Source organism: Drosophila guanche, unplaced genomic scaffold (genome assembly GCF_900245975.1).
Source record: "Drosophila guanche unplaced genomic scaffold, DGUA_6, whole genome shotgun sequence".
In the NCBI taxonomy this organism is placed as follows: Eukaryota; Metazoa; Arthropoda; class Insecta; order Diptera; family Drosophilidae; genus Drosophila; species Drosophila guanche.
The window spans coordinates 778,598-798,832 of NW_022995752.1; the positions used below are offsets into that span (position 1 = coordinate 778,598).

Genomic DNA, 20,235 nt, shown 5'->3' on the forward strand with positions numbered 1-20,235 from the left:
GGGGAGTGGGGAGTGGAATGGGGGCAGTGCGTGCACAAGACGTGGAAGAGAGAGGCACAAGTCGGCACAATCGAAACACAAATGAGTTTCTCGCGCTCTTAAAGGCAAGCAGAGAATTCCCAGCGGCCAAACCTTAAATTATAATTATTTTCTGTGTCTTTAATCATTGCCATTTCCCCACCGACATGAGTGTTATTCCACTTTTAAAACAATAATCACAGTCAGCGAGCTGGAGCTCTAATCATAATCAACACAAATTAGCGTGTCGTCTGGCAAAGTCTTTGACCAACTCAAGTCAGCAATGCAGCGGAGGCGGAGGCAATGCAAATAATTTACATTTAGTTTGTGTGGCAGCCAAACGGAAAATTCATTGAAAACAATTCCCTTACCTGGCTGCTGGCTTGGATGGAAATTAAAAGTCAACAATGCTTAGCGACGGAGCAGCGCTGCCTGGAGGAGGAGCCAACTAGAATCGAAATTAATATTTATAAACGCACATTCCCAAACGTTTGAAGCCGGGTGCAAAATGTAAATGGGAAAAAGGGATGCGACCCACCCCAACCCCATTGCAAGAATCTGTGGAAGTCCCCGAAGAACCCGACAAGAACCACCTAAATTATAAACGTAAAAAGTATAAGCGAATAAAGTTGCGCTACTTAATCCCTTGGGTTGAGCTCCTGCGAAGACAGTTACTGCGAGCTGAGAGCTCTTACAAGAAAATAACATGTTTGAATTAGTAATAAACTGGTCCGCTGTGAAAACAACGGCTCAATAAATGGATGAAAAACAAATAAAACATTGTGTGCGACAACGGCGAACGAACGAAGGGACAGCAAATAACAACAAAGGCAGAGAGTCAGACAGAGATAGAACTCCGCCAGCAAAAGCAAAAGAAACGAAAACGAAAAGGTTTAAGCAATAGAAATGGAAAATGAAAGCGAAAACGAAAACGAAAACGAGGAGTTGCGGGACTTTGGCTAAAACGCTGACAAAGGCAAACCCACAAAGCTTCCTTTGAATCCTCTCCTGCCACGTATGGCAAAATGGATGAGTTATAGACGCAGAGTTTGGTGCTTTGAATGGCGATATCTTTGCATGCAGGAAGTCTTTGTGCTACAGCAATTCTGCCTGCTCCGAAGACATGTGACTGAGGATGTGCACTAGCGTTATAATGAGCGACTTACGTCACAAAGACTGACAGCCTGTGGGCTCTGGCAGCGCAGCAAAAACACGCCAAAGGAAAACTTTGTCTTAATAAGACGAGGCGGCGCTTCCACTTATTATTATTGCACATTAATTTCGCGCACATGCGGGCAGGGCAACTTTATTAAAAAGTAAAGCACAGGCATGTGAACACATGCAAATTTTATGGTCTGGAACACGTGTCACAGCGGAGCGAGGAGCAGGAGAGGAGCTGCCAACGGCGACGGCCATCAACCACAGCAACCAGACCATGGACCATGGAGCATGGAGCATGGACCAAGCCACAGCCACGCCCACGCTCGCGCACACGCCCACTCAATGACACAATAAATACAATTAAAATATTCATTTTACTTATTGTATATATTTGCGTGCATAAATAAAATACAATTTCAGCACGACAGTTAAACGGAACGAGAAAAAAACAATAAATAAATAAGAAAACATAAATTACGTTACGACTCGCTGCGTCCCCCGAAGGCATGAAGCACGAGGCGGCGTCGGCGGCGGCGGCGCGGCGTGCCGCTGCAGCAGAACATATGAAAAGCAAAAGCTTTTAAGCGCACTTAACTCATAATATTCCGCTGTATAGCAGCGACGATGTGGAACGTATTCGTATTCGTATTGTAAATTGAAAATTCACAAAAAAAAACGCTGACAAAAATTTGTTTTTCTTTTCCCTGAAGGCTAAGCGGGCAATATATTAATTTCGCGACGACCTCGGCTCTAGTCACCTGTGAGTAACAGATATCAAATGATGCTTAAAGCAGGAACAAACATTTTCGCACACAAAAAGCGTGTGGCACCAAATATGTAATGGACTAGCAGTGTGCCACAGATAAGGAGCCACAAAAAATAGAAAGCAACGAAATGTTTTACATCTTTTTAAGAACTTATGTCACAATCATCTAGGCGAATGTAGTCATAAAAAATGTGACGAGATTTCATTGTTTGAGTTGTAAAAATGATGACGAGCGAAAAATAACTTATATTGCCTGGCTGGTTGGTTGACAACTTCTTGTGTTTAATTAAAAAATAATGATGTTGCAGCGAGTCGGCCGCCATTTCCTTATTAACGTTCCATCATAATTTCCTCTTTTGCAGAACTGGCACGCCATCATTAGCAGCTCGCTGGCATCGCTGTTATTGCTGGGCGTCTCAACGCTGATTGCGATTGCCTTGGTCATACACACGGAGCTGATGCCCAAGAAGTATCTGCAAATTGGCAGCAAGCAGCCGGCGACGCCCACCAACAAAAGACGCCGCGAGCGGGAGAGTTTAAGCAACATTACCCAAATACGCGCCCAGTCGCCGCCGGTGGGGGCTGGCAACAATCGGCACAGGCCTCAGGCCGTGAGCGTCAACAGGGATTCCTCGTTCGAGGGCGGTGCGGCGGGCATACGAGGCGCCATTGGCATTAGCTGGCTGCTGCCGCTACTCTTCGCTGTGGCCGCCCCACTAATCTGCAGCATCATTGGCAAGTGGCCGCGCCACTGGTGGCTTGATATTCTCTCGACAGTGTCGTCTTCGGATGACGCTGCCAGCAAGTCCGACTCCGAGCCAACGGAGTCTGATGGCGGCGGCCTCTACTATTCAACGCATTCGCTACTCAACGGCGATAATTTACTGCTGGAATCGGAAGCGCTGCTGGGCAATGCAACGAGCTCTCCAGCTGAGACATCCTCAAATGGGTTGGACGACGTCGATGTGGCCACGTCAACGTCATCAATCAGAGCCAGCAACGACAGTCATGGCATGGCAGTCGCCGTAGCTGCGGCCTCGACTTGGCCACAGCAACAACAGCAGCAGCTGCCCGTTAGCCGTTACTCCTCTTATACCTCAGGGTATGGACAGGCCGCGACTTTAACTTCCGGCCTGAGCGAAGCCGGAGCGGCTCTGCCATCAACATCGACATCGACGCCGTTGTCGCCATCTCTGAGCTTCATCCTGTTCGTTTGCATCGATTTTCTTTTCGTTTTCCTTTTCTTTGCGCTGTTTGCCATTTTAATGAAGAAACTTTTGTGGTTGTGGCACAAGAATCGCAATGTGCACACGCATCCGTTGGATAAATTCAATCTGGCTTTGCAAAGGCGGTAAGTCCAATGAAAACTCAAATTTAGATAAAACAAAAACTTTACTTCACAAAACAAGCTAATCTAAGCTGAATCAGCTAAATCATCAGCCGCAACAATCGCAGCTTAAAATTCATCCATTCGCTTTCTCTATTCCGACAGGCTTGGCCTACTTTATAGAGCAGGTGGATTGCTGCTCGTTAAACTATGCACCGATGGGTTCTTCATTGTTTATGTTAATTCATTACCGGATACTTTGTGGGGATATCCGTTTGGCATTTCGTGTATCATATTGGTAAGTCTAAGCCCCAAAGGGGATTACTAACCAAACATACGTAGTACAACTGCTACTTATGCAAACGATTGGATTACAGGTCGTAAGTTCAATTGTAGTACGCTCGAAATTCGCAGCGAAGCTCTCAAAACTATTGGCTTGGGGTTTTTGGGTTCATTCTATCCGTGGGTTTTACATGTAAATCGAGTTCTTTTCGACTTTTTCATGTCTTATTAAATGTGCATATTTCATCAAAGCTTAGAGACTGCATACATTTACAGTTGACGGTGAAATTATGCATGCAAAAACAACGAAGAGAGAGAGAGAGAGAGAGTATGAGAGAGTGCGACAAAAACCACGCTCGGCAACAAACTGCTTGCTCCTCACGCCGACTGCTTTAACGGCCAGATCAAAGTGACGGAGAAGCCTTTTTGTGTTTATTTTGCACTTGCCACTGACACTTGGCTTTGGTTTCCACCTCCTCAAGCTGTTATTGTTTTCTTTTTATTCCCTCTCGTCGTTGATTTGCTGTGCAAAGTAAATAAGTGCGCTTGACTCTTCCACCTTTGGCACTTGGCACTCGCAAGAGTATATCGTTTTAACGGGTTCCAAGAATGCGACGGATGACTAATGTCAGATATGTCAGATATTTACAGTAAGCAGAATTCCCCTGCTTGGGCAAGCTTACATCTGGGAGCGACGTGAATCATCCCCTCTCAGGCTTCCATGTCTGCAGCTTGTGGCTCTCTTTCGATACTTCCCTCTCTTTCTCGCAACACGCTCGTATAACGCTCTCGAGTTACCGTCTCCCTTTCTGTTCTTGAACATCTTCGCTCTCCCCACGCTTGCTCGCTCTAACACTAACAACAACGCAACTATGAGAAAGACAGCGGAGAAACGGTGCGTGCATAGCGATGGCATAAGCGGTGACCAATAACAAACGGTAAAGTACAAAGAAGACAACGGAAAGGGAACACTGCAAACAATATTTAGATCCGACACATACTTGTACCATTTTTCTATTCCTGCTTTATTCAACGATTCAACGCTCTACGCACGCCCCACAACTCTCAGCTCACAATCCAATTAAATAAACAATTATCTACACAATCCAAGACATTGGGCGGGTGTATCCTTGCAAAACTAATCACATAATTACACGCACCCACTTTGATGTGGGAAGGGACGGCAAGTGAGTCGTCGGCATGTGTAGCGCATTCGGCACATTCAAATTCAAATACAAACAAATTAGGTCGAGGCCCGTTCTTGAATCGAAACCGCAATGTCTACAACAACCCTCTCCATGTTGGTGGTCTGGGCTATTAATGTGCACCAAAATCACTTTGACTGTGGCCATGGGCATGGGCATGCTCTGTCTGCGTTCCTATTTAATTATTTAAGCAGAGACCAAAGTACACATGAAAAGTTCCAGGAGTCTTCCGGCACATGTGAGGGAAATCAATACAAGAGAACCATTTGGCACCTCGAGCCTGAGCTTTTTCGCTAATTTCGTAATTAATTCGGGCGAAAAATCCCAGCCCGGAATCTGATGTCTGTCTGCCATAAATTCCAATCTTGAGTAAGGACATAAGAACAAGGAATGTAGTGGGACTGGTCAGCTCCATCGATTTATATTTCTTTTTTGGTCATACATTTCCCAATCGTTTGCTTCGATTTTCATGTTGGGGCACTCCGAGAGCAAAGGATACCTTTAATTGAAGTCACTTTCGATATTTAATGACTCAATCGACTTGATAAGCCCCCTGCTGTTGATACACCAATTTTATTAGGGTCAAGCCAAAGTCAGTGGAAGCTTTACTACAACGCACTAACAAACCCATCCATTTGCAGGGCTTTGGCATCCTCTTTTGTTTTATCATCAAGGCTGAGAGCCAGCTGCGAGGGCCACCGTTTCTGAGCAGCAACGGCAGCAGTCAGAACAGCTCGTTAAAGCAAACAAAGTTCAGCACGAGCAGGAGCAGCCTGGACGACAACTACTGCACTACAACGGCGAACGTCAACAGTCCGTTAAGCTGTAGGTTGTCGCCATGGGAACTGGGAACCACTAGTTAAATGATGCCTAACCCAAAATCCTTTTGCAGTCTACACCAACCATGACAAAGAGAAGGAGAACGACTGTGCGCTATCATTGTCAATGACGAACTCAAGAGCAACAGCAGCAGCAGCAGCAGCAGCTGAGGCAGCTTCGTCTGGAGAAAACGCCCCACCACTGCAATCAAAGGTGGGCCTGGAGTTGTCTGGTGCCCATGGAGCTGCCGTGCAGCTGCCGCTGACAATCATTTCAGCTTCGCCGCGTTGCCAGGCAGCTGCAGCTGTTGCAATTGGAAGCTCGACGGAGACCTTCCTCGGTGACCGTCAAACGCTGCCAGCGACTGTTGCGCCTTCGCCGGACACACGATGCTGCGCACTTCTTGGTGGAGGCAAGGCATACGACGCATACACGATGAGCATGGGGATTGGGGGACTAACAGGTAGCCTTGGAAGACGAACTTTGCATCAGCATCAGCAACAACCGACTCATTTCCGGTCGGGACCATGCGGGGACTTTGTGGGTGTCGAGACACTGGACATACTTCAAGGTGTAGCAGCAGGTAGGTGAACCCAGCAGCTGCCTACGTACTCGCATGTCCCCAATCGAAACAGTAGTAGCACAAGTGCAAACGGGACCATTATCCATCTCCTTGCAGATAGCATAATTGGAATTCACACCAGCACCATGATGCCCTCGTCGGCCACGTCCGCCTCTCACTATGTTCCGCTGCAACATAATCCATATGTTGACTTTGTGCCCAGCTCGCTTATCCTCAGCCTGCCCGCTCCTCAGCTGCTGCCACCGCCGACCATAAGTGGCAACTTGAGCAGCTCTGGCATGTCCAATGGCACACTCTCGATGTCCTTGCCCACACCAAACCCCAAGACCCAGAAGCGAGTGACCATTCTGGAACCCACGTCGAGGGCTACCTTCGATCCTCTGCTACCCACAATGGTGGCAGCCGTTGTCTCCACTTCTGTGGCGACAACGACGGCGGCTGCAAATCCTATACCTACGCAAGGTGGTGCCAATGATGCCACACTCGATCGCATCACCATGGACCTCGATTATTTACTGAATAGGGGAAATTTGGAAAACGCGGAAGGAGGAGGAGCGCCATCCGAGACGCACAACTGAAACTACGGCAAACAGCAGACAAAGTGAAGGTCTCTCTGACACAAAGATGCATTTACGAGGCTTCGATTTTGAATATCAAATGTACATAAAAACATGCAAAAATATTTGTAAATAAATCGACTAACACAAACACTAAACCTAAAGTTGAAAGCTCTGTGAATATTTATGTTTTTTATGCATTAACTAAAGTAAAAGCTCTACAAATATATCAGGCAGTCAGCAATTATCGGTTAGATTGGAAAATGATCATTTAAAAGTGATTTCGATTCAGATTAGGATTACAAAACTTTACTAAGCGACAAAAACCAACCGAGAGAATTTAAAGAAAAAGGTAACTTTTTAGCTAGTATTTACAACAAAAAGAAAAGGGTACTAAACATAACAATATGAAAATTATAAATGATAAATGAAAGAGCTAGAAGAAGCTTTGATTTCGATGAAAAGTTTTGCTAGTTAAGATCCCATTTAAGATATAAAAACTTACAAAATGCAATAATTGTAATACCGATAAGAATAACAGGAATATTTCTGCAAAACTTTAATTATACAGATATATCTTTAAATAAACTCAAGACTCTTGTTAGAAAAATCGAAACTAAACATTATTTGGGATGGCAGAAGGGAGCTCTTCCATCAATCAACTTACATAGCACTTTGGTTGTAGTCTCTGAAGTGGTGACACAATCCAAAAACTAGTGGAAAAAGCTAATTGTTCTACAACAAGTTGGTGATGGTTTACCATCACCATAAAGAAAACCAAACCCCATGCAAATTCCGCTTGTTATATTATGTTTAAATAAGTTTCATAGAGTACAACATCATTTAAGTCTACCTTCCACACATCTGCCAGACCATTGTAAATGGGTATTTTACAACACTACCACGTGGCCCATCAGGTAAGTGATATTCTCGCTGCGTATTGCGAAGAAAAATGGATGATCGGCGCGAAAGAACTTTTGACGGGAGGAGTTGCTGATCACAATGGGTTTATACTCTGACAAAAATAGAAGTGGCTTTGAATGATTTTGATACATTTATGATATAACTTACAACTTACCTGCTGCGACTCTGGTTGGTTCCGCGCCAGAACCAGACTCATTTAGATTTATTCGCAGCTTTTGGAGCACGTCGCAAACGGGCAGCTGACCAGCGGGATGCAAATGTTTAAAGTTCGCTGATGGCAAGAAGATCTCCTCGAAACCGAGCTAAAAATAGAAATATATTTACAAATATTCCCCAGCTTCTGTCAGCTACCGACCTGTTTCAATGGCTGCCGCAAACTGCACTCAAAATCGATATTGAATTTGGGAAGCAGCACCTGAACTCCCTCCATTTGCATGGACTGCTGTAATGTGCCCAAATCAATGCCGCGCAACTGATTTTCCAGTTGCGAAAGTCCATCGCGCTGGTTGGGCAGGATGAGCAGCATGGACAGTTCTTCGGCGTGCTCGTAGGGCAGTTCAATGGCACGAGCGTTGAGTTCCCTCAGTTCCGCGTACTTCACAAACATGTCATCGTCGAAGAGCATAGCCACAGGCTTCGATGAGTCGAGCGAGCCATTGCTGTGGAACTCGTAGAGACCCGTACGGTATGCACTGAAGGGTAGAAACCACTTGCTGTGCAGGTTCGCCGCCAGCAGGAGGAGCAGTTTGGCCGCAGGACTACTCTCCACAAGAGTCGATTGCCAGTGGCCGCCACCAGCGCTGGCCAAGATGTGTTCGCCTATGTGACGTCGCAGCTTCTCGCTGTGTTCCATGTTGAGGCTCTCCGCAGTCACATGAAAGTATGTTTGAGCAATTTTCTGAAAGTCTTCAGCTAAGTCTGCGCCACTAGATCCGCTTTGTGGCTGTATCAGAAAGCGATTCTGCAGCTCAAAGTGAGTGTCCGCATCGCCAGTTACGTTTGCCAGCTCTGCCGCATAATAGTTGGCCATTTTGGCATTGCTGGGAAAGCGTTGCTTAAGCCGCAATAACTTCTGGAATTCTTCGGCGGTGGCACCATCAGAGCCCAGGTAGAGCAGTGCCAGGCTGGCTTCCAGCAGCAGCGGCGATATGACCACATTCTGATCGATGGCCGTTGAGGCAATGCTGTGATAAATCTCCGCAGCGAGATGGCTCACAGGAGGCTCGGCGGGGCCTTCACTCATATTTGGCTCAGATCAGCGCCCTGCGATAGAATGCTGTAAAATAAGGGAATGTAAATATGAATCAATTGTTGGCACATGTTTCCAATTTATGATCCATTAAAGGCAACTCTCTTGGCATCAGATTGCCCTTCAGTTGAATGTGAAACACTTATTTCCATTTAAATTCAACTCCAAGGAGAAAACTTTCCTAATACGATTTAATTCAATGCTTTTAATGCCCAAACAAGACCCTAAGAAATCAAATCAAATAAGAGCACACGGCATACAAAACCGAAATGACTAAATAAATAAAGGATGCAGGAGCACACTGGGCCAAACTTGACACTATTTTGGGCAAAAGTAAACAAAACGGAAGCGCCGAGGCGGAAAACTCTCTGACAATGCTTTTGGCCATATATTTTGCGGCAACTTTTAATTTCACGCGAATTTTGGTTTTGGTCTATTCTTCGCCGTTGTGGCGCCCACTCCCTCCCTCCATTCCCTTAACCAATTCCGAGTTGCATTCCATGGCGATTTTTATGCGGCGCGCACACTTTCTGCTTGCTTAATAGCCCCAGTCCCAGTCCCAGCACCATCAACAAACTGCACCCCAACCCTCAGCCCCAAATGGATTCCAAGCGGATCCGCCCATGAAGAAACTATATAAGGAGGTCTCGTCGGTAAAAATTAGGCAAACGTGCGAGTGAAAAGTGCGAGTGAAACGGCTTTTTAGGGGCTGTAAGTGTGAGGGCAACGACAATGGAGTGTGCTGATAAATCATTTGAAGGCAATGCGAAAAAACATAATAATTGCTTCATAATTTAATTGTAAATAGTTTGCTACATAATAATTATTAGGAAAAGCAACAAGTAACTCTGCCACCGACGAGGCCTCCTTATAGTTACTTCATGGATCCGCCTACGCTAACGACAACAACGTCACTGCTCTCGCTCTCTCTCTCTCTCTCTCTCTTCTCTCTCGCTGTATAAGTAGCGCCTTCCTCTAATACTACTTATACTGTATATATTGTTTTTGTTTATTTTTGGTACGCCAATTTTTGTTTTCTTTCTTTACGAAATTAACTACATATATCATGAGTTTAGTTGTTTTTTGTTTTTTTTTTTGAATATTTAAAGCCTCTATTGCAAAATAGAGCGCACAATTCACATCCAACGTTAATGGCTGAGTGGCATATGGCAAATCCTCACTGGATTTTCCCTAGCTGCGTGCTGCGTGCTGCTTGCGAGGTCATGGAATCGCTCTCGAAGTGGCATCATCAACCACAATAGTTTTTGGTGAATAATTCAAGCACAAATCAGAATTTACTCTGATCAAATTCAGTATTTACATTGTTAAAGGTAAAATGCACATTTTACCTAGATATACTTTTCTCTTTTACCTTCACAAATATTGTTAGAAATTCTATCGAGTTAGTGCCGAGCAGAGAAAAACAGACAATTATATAAAGTTTGTGCTGGTAAAGATCCACGCCCGCACGCAGCTTCGCACAAAAATCAACTAAATTCTCGCGCGCTCGGAAACAATAAAAGAATACAAAAAGAACCAATTAAGTTTTCCGCCAGCGCTGCTCACACTCGCCGCCTCCATCGATGACGACACTTGGGCAATGCGGCGGGGAAAAGCTCTAGCTCTGGCCAATGTCTTCGTACTGGTACAAATTTTCGGCAAACTACTTTTCCGATGCTACATTTTAAGCTATTTTTATAATTTGTTTGCCGTGAATTAAATTGAAAAATACTTACGGTGGACTGCCTGCCTCTGCATAGGGTGTGGGTGTTCCGCAGCGTCCGACCGTCCACCGTCCACCGTTCATGAGTTTTGGTTTTTGTGTTGGACCGCTGCCTGCCGCGGATGCTGATGCTGCTATCTGTCCCGTCACTTTTGATTGAATTGAGCTGTGTGGTTCGTTTTGTGTTTCCATAGTTCTTGTTTAATCATTTTATCTAATCTGGATTGGGGTCGCTGTGCGCGTATATGGGTGATTTAGTGTATACATGTGTACTCTCGTGTAGCTGCAGATGGAGAAGCAGTGAAGTTAGTCCGCAACGGTGTCCAGTTCACATTTGATCTATCGCCAGAGGATTTATTAGCTCACATTCTTAACGATAAATATAACCATTCTTAGGACGATTGTTCTACCCAGCGCTCTTTAAAGATCCGAATAATCTGATCTGATCAGTGTAATTGTTCACTCCAATTTGGCGACGAATGAAAATTCTGCCGAAACAAACAAGAAATTTACAAACAAATTTCTCAAAAATATCTACAGCTTACATACATGCCTCAGTGGCGACACCTAGCGACGTGGATCATGTATAATTCACGTCACTATTTTAGAATATTTATTTTATTAATTTCATTTCAATAAAATTGTCTACAACATAACTACAGCTTAACTACAAGACTCAGTGACGACACCTGACGGCGTAGATCTGATATAGAATATAGACACACACCACATGGCAATTTTACATGTATAAATCATGTCATTGTTACTCACATATATTTTATTTTATTTAATCACAAATGCATCAATCAGTAATGTCGATTTGTGAAAGAGTACATATTCTCGAACAGTAATTAAGGGTACAATTTAATGACTGATAAGATAAATGTATACGAATTGGGAAAAGAATATAATTAATCATGCGAACAATTCATTTTTTATTCATGAACTAAAAATACAATATTACGAATCAAGGATGAGGACATTGGTGCTGGGATTGTAAATTGTTGTAATGCTTGCGCGCAGGTGGATAGGAGAAGCATAATCTGTATACATAAATAAATACTAACAACCTAAAATAATGTTTGAAACGGGGGCCCAAAAGGTTACCAAAAACACCACACATACTTTTCAGGTTGACGACCTAAACAACCGTCACAGGGCAATGCTCTAACAGCACAGCTGAGTCGAATGGTTGCCTTCACGTGTTAAAAAATGTAGCAAATTATTGTAAAATGCATTACCAGAGATTCAGTTAATCCGTAGGAGTGGTAAATGGCTTCCCGTATCACCCAATGAGGTGGGAATGTCATGCTGATACAGGTAAGCAAAAATATCTGTGTCTGTTACTCTCCAAATGCTTGAGTGTGTTCTGTTTTTGGGTTAGTTTTGTGTGCTGTGTGTAGAAGATGACAATGAGGGCACTAAGTGTGAGCCTATCGCGATGGAAAGGTTAAAGTTGTTTGACGTGGAATATGTACTTGGCATAGTATATAGTATGTATGAGGGATGAGTGATAAAATAGGCCTAGAATAAATAGCCACCCTCTGGAGCCTTTGGCTGAGTGGCATTAAATTCGAGGGCTCCATTTACTTCCTGGGGTGCGAGCTCTTGTTCGGCCTCGTCGTCGCCATTGCTGAAGTAGGTATCGATAATAGCGAAAGCCTTCTTGTACACCTCTTCGTTCTCGTGCTGTTGCAATGTTTCCAGTTTATCCAATCCGCCCATCTCCTCGACCATGAGGCAGAGATTTTCAGTGCCGCCAAGTTTCTCGGCCAGCGCAAAGAGATTGGCCAAGCCCGTCTGGACAACTTTGATGGTGCGTGGATCTTTGGCATCGAGCAAGTCAATGAATGGCTTCAATATTTTGAACTTCTCGATCAGATCCACAATCTGCTCAGGGGTGCCCGATGTTGTCGTGTTGGTCACTGCCCAAGCGGCCTCTTTTTGTGCCTTGAAATCGCCCTTCTCGAGCACGTGGCGTAGTTGTTGGAATATGCCAGCCTGAATAACTGCTTGGATTTGCTTCTGATTACCTGCTGTTATATTACTAACAGTCCAAGCAGCCTCCTTCACAATGTTGCTCTTGTTGTGCTGCAGCAGCAGACCCAGTCGGGGCAAGCCACCCGCAGCAATAACAACATCCGTCTGTAAAGAACAATTGGCATTAGCTAATAGCCCACAAAGTAACATTCGATTCTGTCTACTGACCTGTACATCGGTGCCAGTGACAATGTTGCCCACACTGCGCAGTGCTGGCACAATAATGCTCGGCTCATCCATTTGCAAAAGTTTTACCAACCTAGGAACTGCATCCGAGTCAACGACCGCCTGAATCTTGTTGTTGTCATCATCGGTGACATATGACAAAGCCCAGCAGGCGTCGGCTAATACCTGAATATCTTGACTAAGCAAAAGCTGCGACAGGACTGGCAGTAATATTTTCACTTGTTCAAAGGGCGGCGAAGGATTCTTGTTGCGGCACAGATTCGACATCAGCCAGACAATGTTCCGCAAAAACGAAAGCGGAGTCTCGTTGTTAATCAGCGGCAAAATGCCCTCGATGACATTATGTTGAATTACAATGTCCCGAGCAGCGGCTCCATCGCCGGCAATGTTACCCAATGCCCATACGGCCTGCTCCGCAAGATTGATGGAGTTCGACTGCAGCAGAGCAACGAAATGCGGCACCGCATTGTGCTCGATGACACAGCGTGTCTGGTCAGATGTTCCCGAGGCAATGTTTGTCAATGCCCAGGCTGCCTCAAACTGCAACATGGTACTGAGGTGGTGGTTGGAGGGGGTCACTGTAACGTACAAACATACAGCTGATGGTTTACTTACTTGCTGGTGTTTTGAAGAAACCGAATGCAGATGGGTACGATGCCATGGCCAATCATTAGATCAATGGGTGGATTGCGCTCGCGGCTCAACATCTTGCGTGCCGACTGCATGCCCATGAACTGCCTGTCCTGATCCTCGCTGTTCATGGCCGCCACAATTTCATCCACCGACAGCTGCACCGGCGACTGGCCATTTAGTTCTTTCAGCGGAGAGGTGAGGTCTTCATCGTTGATGTTGCGACGCTTGAACATCTGATCCTCCTTCTTGGACTTTCGCAACTCGATGGTAACCTCATGGCGACGCATGCGAGAGTCCTACCAGATTAGCAAAAGTGAGGTTAATTCCGACCCCGCCTTGGACCGCTGCAACACGTACCTGCGTATTAATTGTGTTTGACTTGTACGAGCCCTGGCGTGTATTTGCATCCGCTTTACTCATGACGAAAATTTTGTTTTATTCAAATTATTGTTCAAATAAAATTTTGATTAGCTCCAGTTGCTCCTCGAATGACAAGTGTAGAGTGTAGAACTGAAATAAATGATGTTGCAAAGAAGTGTGAAAGACGAAATGACAAGGGCTGCTTTGATTTATTTCTTCCTTTTCTTTGCTTCTCCTTTTGAGCGAACGGCGCTAAGCAGAGATCGCAAAGGCGGCAGAGTGATAGAGACGAAAGAAGAGAAGGCAAAGACGCAGGCAGAAAGACCGGCTTTTCGGAGGCCCATGCCAGAAACAACAACAAAGCAACAGCTGCAGGCAGCCGCCATTTGCACACAGGCGAAGGCGCTGCATTCGCGAATTGCGATAGAGACAAGGGAACGGACGGACGGAAGGGGTACACAAAGGGCACGGAATAGGGGTCCCTTTTCTTTACCTTCAGGTTATGTGCAAAACGCGTCGTCAATGCGTGCGTGTGTGCCTTCACGTTTGGTTAAAAGCACTTACAATTTTACACGATTTTTTTTTCACAAAAATTTTCTACTTGGCAACTGAGAAATGAGGAGAAAAATGTTTTACCGTTTAATTTGAAAAGCAAGCTTGTGTTTGGGCAGTGTGACCGTTGATTTATCGTCAAATATACCGCCGATCCTCAGAAATATACCGAAATATACCATACAGTTTCAAAATATACCGTAGTCTTAAATCACATTCCTCGATTTTGATGTTCTATTTAATATTAATAGGTGGAAAAGACTTTTAACACTGGAAAAATAGTTTAATCCGTTTCAAGAATAAATTTGGCTTGTTATAATTTCTCCTTTTTTTTTTGATTGTAGGTCTAATGACCTTATTATGTACAAATTTGTGTTTGAACTTTCCATTCGATGGTCAGGGAAATCCTCTCCTGCGTCTAAACGGTCAGAGCGTGACCGCGAACTTATCGATCAAATATACCGCCTGATCCTTAGAACTACACCGAAAAATATTGTTATACAGTACTTTCTCTATAATTTTCCTGTACTGGCACAGTTTTATGAGAATGTTAATCGAATGCGCATGAATATTGTTTTAATATATTTTGCAATGGTGCGGTGTTGGGCATCGTTTAATTTACTGTAAAGGGTCACTTGTGAACTAGTTCTTCGTTTCAGCTCGCTCGTTCAGATCACCGACCTTGTCTTTCGGCGAGTGAAATCTGCAACTAGAAATTGCCCGCCAGATTCGAATATCAAAGAAAGGGGCCCTCGTTGATCTTAGATCCACAAATGTCTTGGTCAAAATTGTTCTCCCTGTAAATGCACACAAGTAATTCAGCTGAGCTGAATCTGCAAATCTCGTTGGCAGTTTAAATATTAACGCTTAACGGTTCTGGCTCATGCGCAATTGATTGTTGAATAATGAGACGACAATGATATTAACTCTTGTAATTGAGTTAAAAGTTTTAAATACAATTAATTAAATTTCCGAATACTTATTTAACACCCTCAACATGAAATTGTGGAGCCGCGTTGTAATACAATTTTTTGTTTCGTTTCCAATTTATTTCGCATTTATTGTTTCAACAAATTTCAGGTGTGTCACAATCTAGGCCGACTTTTTGTCGTCTCCACTGTTCTCCTCGTTAACAGGCGCTGGTGCGACTGTGGAGGTGGTGTTCTCGCTGGGGGCAGCAGAGCGCGCCTCAACCACATCGGAGTCATCGTTGTTGTCCACGGCAGCGGGAGGGGCGGCTGGCGAGGCAGGGGAGTAGGGAGGGAACTGCTGATCTTGGGGGTAGTCGGGCTGCTGCTGCTGTTCTTGTCCTTCGGTGTAGTCCACAGGAGTGGGTTCAAGCTCGGGCTGTGTCGGTGCCTCTACAACTTCACCGTGCTGCTGGCTGACCTGCTGAGGGGGGGAAGCGAAGATGTGCTGCTGCTGCTGGTGGTGGATTTGCGTCTGCTGAGGGTAGTATATGGGTGCAGGCAGAGAGACGACAGGGGCGGAACGGGCGAGTACGAAAGGCTCTCGCTGGACCACGGCATTGAATCCGTTGATATCGTCAGCGGTGTAGGTTACCGTACGCTTGAAGCCATCGGCATCGAGCACGCTATACGAGCCGACCACATTGCCACCGTCGCGGGTCTCCGCTTGGCTCTTGATGTCTCCGGTCACGGAATCGTGCACTCCATAGGAGAAGTCGTAACGTGGCGCCGACTCCACCTCCACGTGCTTGACACTGGCAACAGCTGGCAGGGCATAGGACTTTGTGTAAACGGGCGCCGCGGGCACCACGCTCTTGGCCAGCACTGGAGCCACGTGTTGGTAGACTGGAGCGGCGTACGCCTGCTGATAGACGGCTGCTGGAGCCTGGTAAGTGGCATATGTGGCCGGATGGTAGCCAGCGAATCCTCCGCTGCAGCAGCCGGCGATCGCCAAAAGGGAAACAACAGTCAGAACCTGTGATTGGAGGGGAACCACTTCATGAGCTGTTGAAATGTGTCTTTGGATCCTTCGACTTACTTTGGCTTGCATTTCGAAAGATTGACTGGCACTTCAGTATCCGTGTTTGTTGTGAGAATGAGGCTTGAATTCCCCGACCCAACTCTTGGCGTTGCGAACGACGTTGACTTAATGATGCGGTTCACTCCCGTCGCTTGTCACTTTATATGGGGCGACACAGCCCCCAACAGAATTAGCCATAAGAAGTGGCGCTGTGGCCAAACCAGTAATGGGCACAAAAGTAGTTGACAATATTTGACAATTGTTCGCGAAACTGGTTTTTGTCTTCGCTTTGGTATCGATTTCGGACTCGGTTTCGTTTTCATTTCGTTTCGAACTTTGATTTCAAGTTCAGCCCATTGCCGCCGCTTCCTTGTAGGCCTACTGCGGGGTGTGAGCGTAATTAATTGCGATTTGAGTACCATTCAATTAACTTTCCCATTGTCAACTCAGCACCTTTTCACGGCAGCCCCCCCGCAGGCATTTTTAGCCATTACACCACGCTGTGGGTTCAGCACTTGACACTCATTTTGTTTTTCTTCGAGACATGCGCGCCAATGGAGCGCAAAAATCGTCGTCAGGTTAGCCCCCTCTCTACCTGCCGCAAATAAATAGAGGGGAGTTGTCACTTTTGCTTCACTTTGGATGCCCGTTTGTATGTCAGTAGCGTTTGCTTCATTTGCGGCATGATTTTCAGTTTTTCGTTTCAGAAAATTTATTTTTGTTCCCATTTCGTGTTTACTTTATGGTGGGTGTCCATGGTTGTACCCACCACCAAGCAGACAATTGGCACAGTTATGTACGGTAGGTACATGAAATATCTCTCAACAACTGTGCCAAAGCGGGTTACTAATTATAGAGCTCCTTTTATTTCTTGGAACACACCTGAATGGGACACTCTCTGAGGTCAAATATAACATAAAGTGGTAGAACGATTTTCTAAGAATTTGAGTTTTAAGACTTTGAAAGGAATACAAAATTACAAAAGTTTATGCTAAATGTCCCCACAACGAATCAGCAGCAGCTGCTCCAGCTCCATCAGGGAAAAATGGACAAGAACGGAAACGGGTCATTGGATGTGGGACTTTAATTAACACCAAAAGTACTGAAGGTCGGTCCGAAAAGGTTTTTCTTGGAAATTCCCCCATAGACCCGGAAAAAGTTGTCAACTCATTTTAGCGGTTCGAATCGTTGGAATTAAGCGATTTCAAGGAACTCTGCGGCCCATTTGGAGCATTACGCTGAACTTGAAATAAGAGGCGATCGCTGTTCAAACCAAATTGAAAGTGCGTGAAACGTCCATGGGCCATGGGCCTTTGTGCACGGCTCGTCTCAGAGGTTGGTGTGGTGCCATAAACATCCGATTACAGTGCCCGAACACGTACCACAGCCCATCAAGATGCGTAGGCAGACAATAACGGAAAGAGAGAGAGAGCGAGAATTATTGAGATGATATGCACATATGGAGCTCAAATGCTGGATTTAGGATTTGCCTTCTGATTTTACTTAAGTTTAAGAAAACACTTGACAAACGTAGAATTATGTAGTTATGGTTGTGTACTTGACTCTACCTTAGCCTAGATCTAGGTGAATAAGCGTGACTTCGTCCGCTGTGGTGAGGATCAATAGCTTATTCCCCACGGTCTCCCGGCTCTCCCCTTGCTGCGGATAAATAAGGAAGCGTTGGGGAAGTTTAATGTTCAAGTTTTTCAATCCCAATATTATCTCAACATTCTTTAACTTTCTTTTTTTCTTTCTGTACATCTTTCACAATGGAATGCGTTTGTTAAATTTCCCTCGCCCGAAATTGGCCGTGTCATTCAGAGAACTGTGGCAGGGACAGGGAGAGCGGCCAGAACAGGAAAAGGAACAAGGGCTCAATTGCCTATCAGCGTTGCAATTAAAATCAAATGTGTGTGGATAACCAGGAAACAGGAACCTGCCAGCCAGCACAGCTGAGCAGAGCTCTTTGACATTTCACATTTGACAAATACTTAACACTATTTGCCAGACTTAATAAACCCGACTTCGTTGACTTTAGCACCGCAAACGATGAGGGCTGGAGGTGCATAGGAGAGGTACGGCAATGATTGATTGCACGTTAAAGCCGGAGAGCATCCCATCCCATCATTTCCTTTTTACACTTGACAGGAAATGCATTTTTAGTTGGCGCTGGCGAAATGAGCATCAGTGTGGTGTGATGTGGTGTGGTGTGGCGTGGTGTGGTGTTGTGTGGTGTGTGCTGGCCGGAAGGGTGAAACGGATGAGGATAAGTCACGCGATGGCGTGGAGATACGAGATAGAGATAGAGAGAGAGAGGAAAAGGAAGATTGTGCAAAACGAAATCACAGCTAGTGGGCGCCATAGGTAACTGAAGGGCTGTTGGGGCAGACAGAAATGCAAATGCCAATGCCTGTCCATGTGGCAGGGCTAGTCAGTGCACACTTCATGCCAGGTTTGTGCACACAATTTACAGAAGAATCGCACGAATACTCGCACATAAACATTTTGTGGGTGTGTTGGTGCTGCGTTCGGCCATTGAGCAAGCCATGCGAATGGAAAGGAAGCGGAGGTGCTGGGCCCGACTGAGTCCTTGGGTTAAAAGTTTCCCAACTCGCACTCGCCTTTAACTTGAAAAATCGAAAACGAAAAACTTTTCGGCCAATCAAGCAGGAACTGTGGCAACATCTGATGCCAATTAAGGGGGGGAATATCTGCTGGCATCGGTAGACAGTGTTGGCTTATCGATCAAAATTAGTGAACCCCCGCCGAACCCCAAGCGTATAATCACCTTTCCGCATTCTATGAATGAAGTACACGCACACACACACACACACACATCCCACCCCCCTTAGACCCCGCTGGCTAAGACAAACGACCCGAAGCTAATCGCTGGCAAGCCCCCAGCCCACACTCCCCCGCAGCTGACGCCACGCCGCTGTTACGCTTTTGTTTGACGCCAAGATGCCGACAATGACAACAAATGTCGCCCCAGCTCCATTAATCCATCAAAATTGGCGGCGTTGAAACTGAAATCCAAATATGCGCCGCGGGTCGCGACAAGCGCTTGGGGCGCTGACGTTAAAGATTCTGTTCTTAGCTAAAGCTATCGAAAACAACAACAATAACAAAGAGAAGGAAGTATAGATGGGAAATACCAGCAAGTTTCCTTCGTTTAGTGGAAGGTGAATTTACTTGCAAGGTGACGTTCTCCGCTGCGGGGAGGAGCAATAACTTATTCACCACGCACAGAGAGACAACAGCTAGATGTGCCTTGGTGTAGCAGAGAAAAGAACCGTGTTGAACTGGTGCTGGCATAATTATAGATTTCAATTAATTTCCATGCAGTAGATCTTTAAAACAACTCAAGAACTCCCGGTAATGCCACATATATTTGATGGCTTTGGGCACAAGACAAAACCGAAACCCCTTTCGAAGTTAACCACATTTTCCTTCGGTTGTGCAAATAAAGAAATTAATCAATTTAACGACCCGATTAGTGGGGGGAGTCTCGCGTGGCATCGACGGACGGACGTGGCAGTTGTCTAGGTTGAGGCAAACAAAAAAATTGACTACGAGTCTGCCGCACGCTTCTCGGTGATTTATTTCCATTGATTTTTTCTCAGTTCTCCATTTCGCCTTTCGTCTGCTGTCGCTGGCCGAGCTTAAAGATTATGCAATCAATTGCCATAGCTATGGGAGAACCCAGTCCAAGTTGACGGCTGGATTTGTGGCCCATTGACAACGAGTGTACAATGTGACGCCTACAACGTCAACTGGCTGGCTAATTATAAAGTTGCTAAGCGGATTTTGTTGAAAAAATGCCAAGAAGGGAGCCAACCCCACTACCCCGAACAATTCATT

The 20,235-nt window shown here is 45.4% G+C and overlaps 4 protein-coding genes across 5 annotated transcripts in view; 1 reads left to right on the forward strand and 3 right to left on the reverse strand.

The window, feature by feature from the left end:
* LOC117587522 overlaps window positions 1–7,322 on the forward strand; it is a 55,529-nt gene extending 48,207 nt beyond the window's left edge. The window contains exons 15-19 of the mRNA XM_034278322.1: window positions 2,308–3,296; window positions 3,438–3,570; window positions 5,401–5,584; window positions 5,652–6,161; window positions 6,258–7,322. Coding sequence (XP_034134213.1) covers window positions 2,308–3,296; window positions 3,438–3,570; window positions 5,401–5,584; window positions 5,652–6,161; window positions 6,258–6,739 — 2,298 coding nt within the window. The 3' untranslated portion in view covers window positions 6,740–7,322. The remainder of the gene's footprint in view (window positions 1–2,307; window positions 3,297–3,437; window positions 3,571–5,400; window positions 5,585–5,651; window positions 6,162–6,257) is intronic.
* Window positions 1,762–10,414, reverse strand: LOC117587526 (serine protease inhibitor 42Dd). Of its 2 annotated transcripts, XM_034278327.1 has the most exons (5): window positions 10,264–10,414; window positions 7,998–8,918; window positions 7,797–7,944; window positions 7,613–7,733; window positions 1,762–1,773 (listed from the first exon to the last, which is right to left on the reverse strand). In XM_034278327.1, exons 2-5 carry the CDS (start codon window positions 8,883–8,885, stop codon window positions 1,770–1,772), a joined length of 1,161 nt encoding a protein of 386 aa, XP_034134218.1. In that variant the 5' UTR covers window positions 8,886–8,918; window positions 10,264–10,414; the 3' UTR covers window positions 1,762–1,769. The 2 variants fall into 2 exon arrangements, with proteins under 2 accessions (XP_034134218.1, XP_034134217.1); XM_034278326.1 differs by lacking the exon at window positions 1,762–1,773 and having other exon boundaries at window positions 7,506–7,733.
* Window positions 10,415–11,529: 1,115 nt separating this feature from the next.
* On the reverse strand, window positions 11,530–14,475 carry LOC117587524 (importin subunit alpha). The gene is made up of 5 exons (XM_034278325.1): window positions 14,327–14,475; window positions 13,831–13,983; window positions 13,456–13,769; window positions 12,823–13,393; window positions 11,530–12,759 (listed from the first exon to the last, which is right to left on the reverse strand). Exons 2-5 carry the CDS (start codon window positions 13,891–13,893, stop codon window positions 12,139–12,141), a joined length of 1,569 nt encoding a protein of 522 aa, XP_034134216.1. The 5' UTR covers window positions 13,894–13,983; window positions 14,327–14,475; the 3' UTR covers window positions 11,530–12,138.
* Window positions 14,476–15,420: 945 nt separating this feature from the next.
* LOC117587527 lies at window positions 15,421–16,590 on the reverse strand. Its single transcript, XM_034278328.1, has 2 exons — window positions 16,393–16,590; window positions 15,421–16,329 (listed from the first exon to the last, which is right to left on the reverse strand). Exons 1-2 carry the CDS (start codon window positions 16,402–16,404, stop codon window positions 15,478–15,480), a joined length of 864 nt encoding a protein of 287 aa, XP_034134219.1. The 5' UTR covers window positions 16,405–16,590; the 3' UTR covers window positions 15,421–15,477.
* Between the last annotated feature and the right edge of the window lie 3,645 nt (window positions 16,591–20,235).

Bases quoted from the DNA above. Each gene is read 5' to 3' on its own strand.
- LOC117587524 (XM_034278325.1), bottom strand. From the start codon at position 13,893: ATGAGTAAAGCGGATGCAAATACACGCCAGGGCTCGTACAAGTCAAAC. The intron at 13,394-13,455 runs GTAAGTAAACCA...CCACCACCTCAG, and splicing joins TTTCTTCAAAACACCAGCAA to TACCATGTTGCAGTTTGAGG. The intron at 12,760-12,822 runs GTCAGTAGACAG...TGTTCTTTACAG, and splicing joins TCACTGGCACCGATGTACAG to ACGGATGTTGTTATTGCTGC.
- LOC117587526 (XM_034278327.1), bottom strand. From the start codon at position 8,885: ATGAGTGAAGGCCCCGCCGAGCCTCCTGTGAGCCATCTCGCTGCGGAG. The intron at 7,945-7,997 runs GTCGGTAGCTGA...TTCTATTTTTAG, and splicing joins TGCGGCAGCCATTGAAACAG to CTCGGTTTCGAGGAGATCTT. The intron at 7,734-7,796 runs GTAAGTTGTAAG...TATTTTTGTCAG, and splicing joins ACCAACCAGAGTCGCAGCAG to AGTATAAACCCATTGTGATC.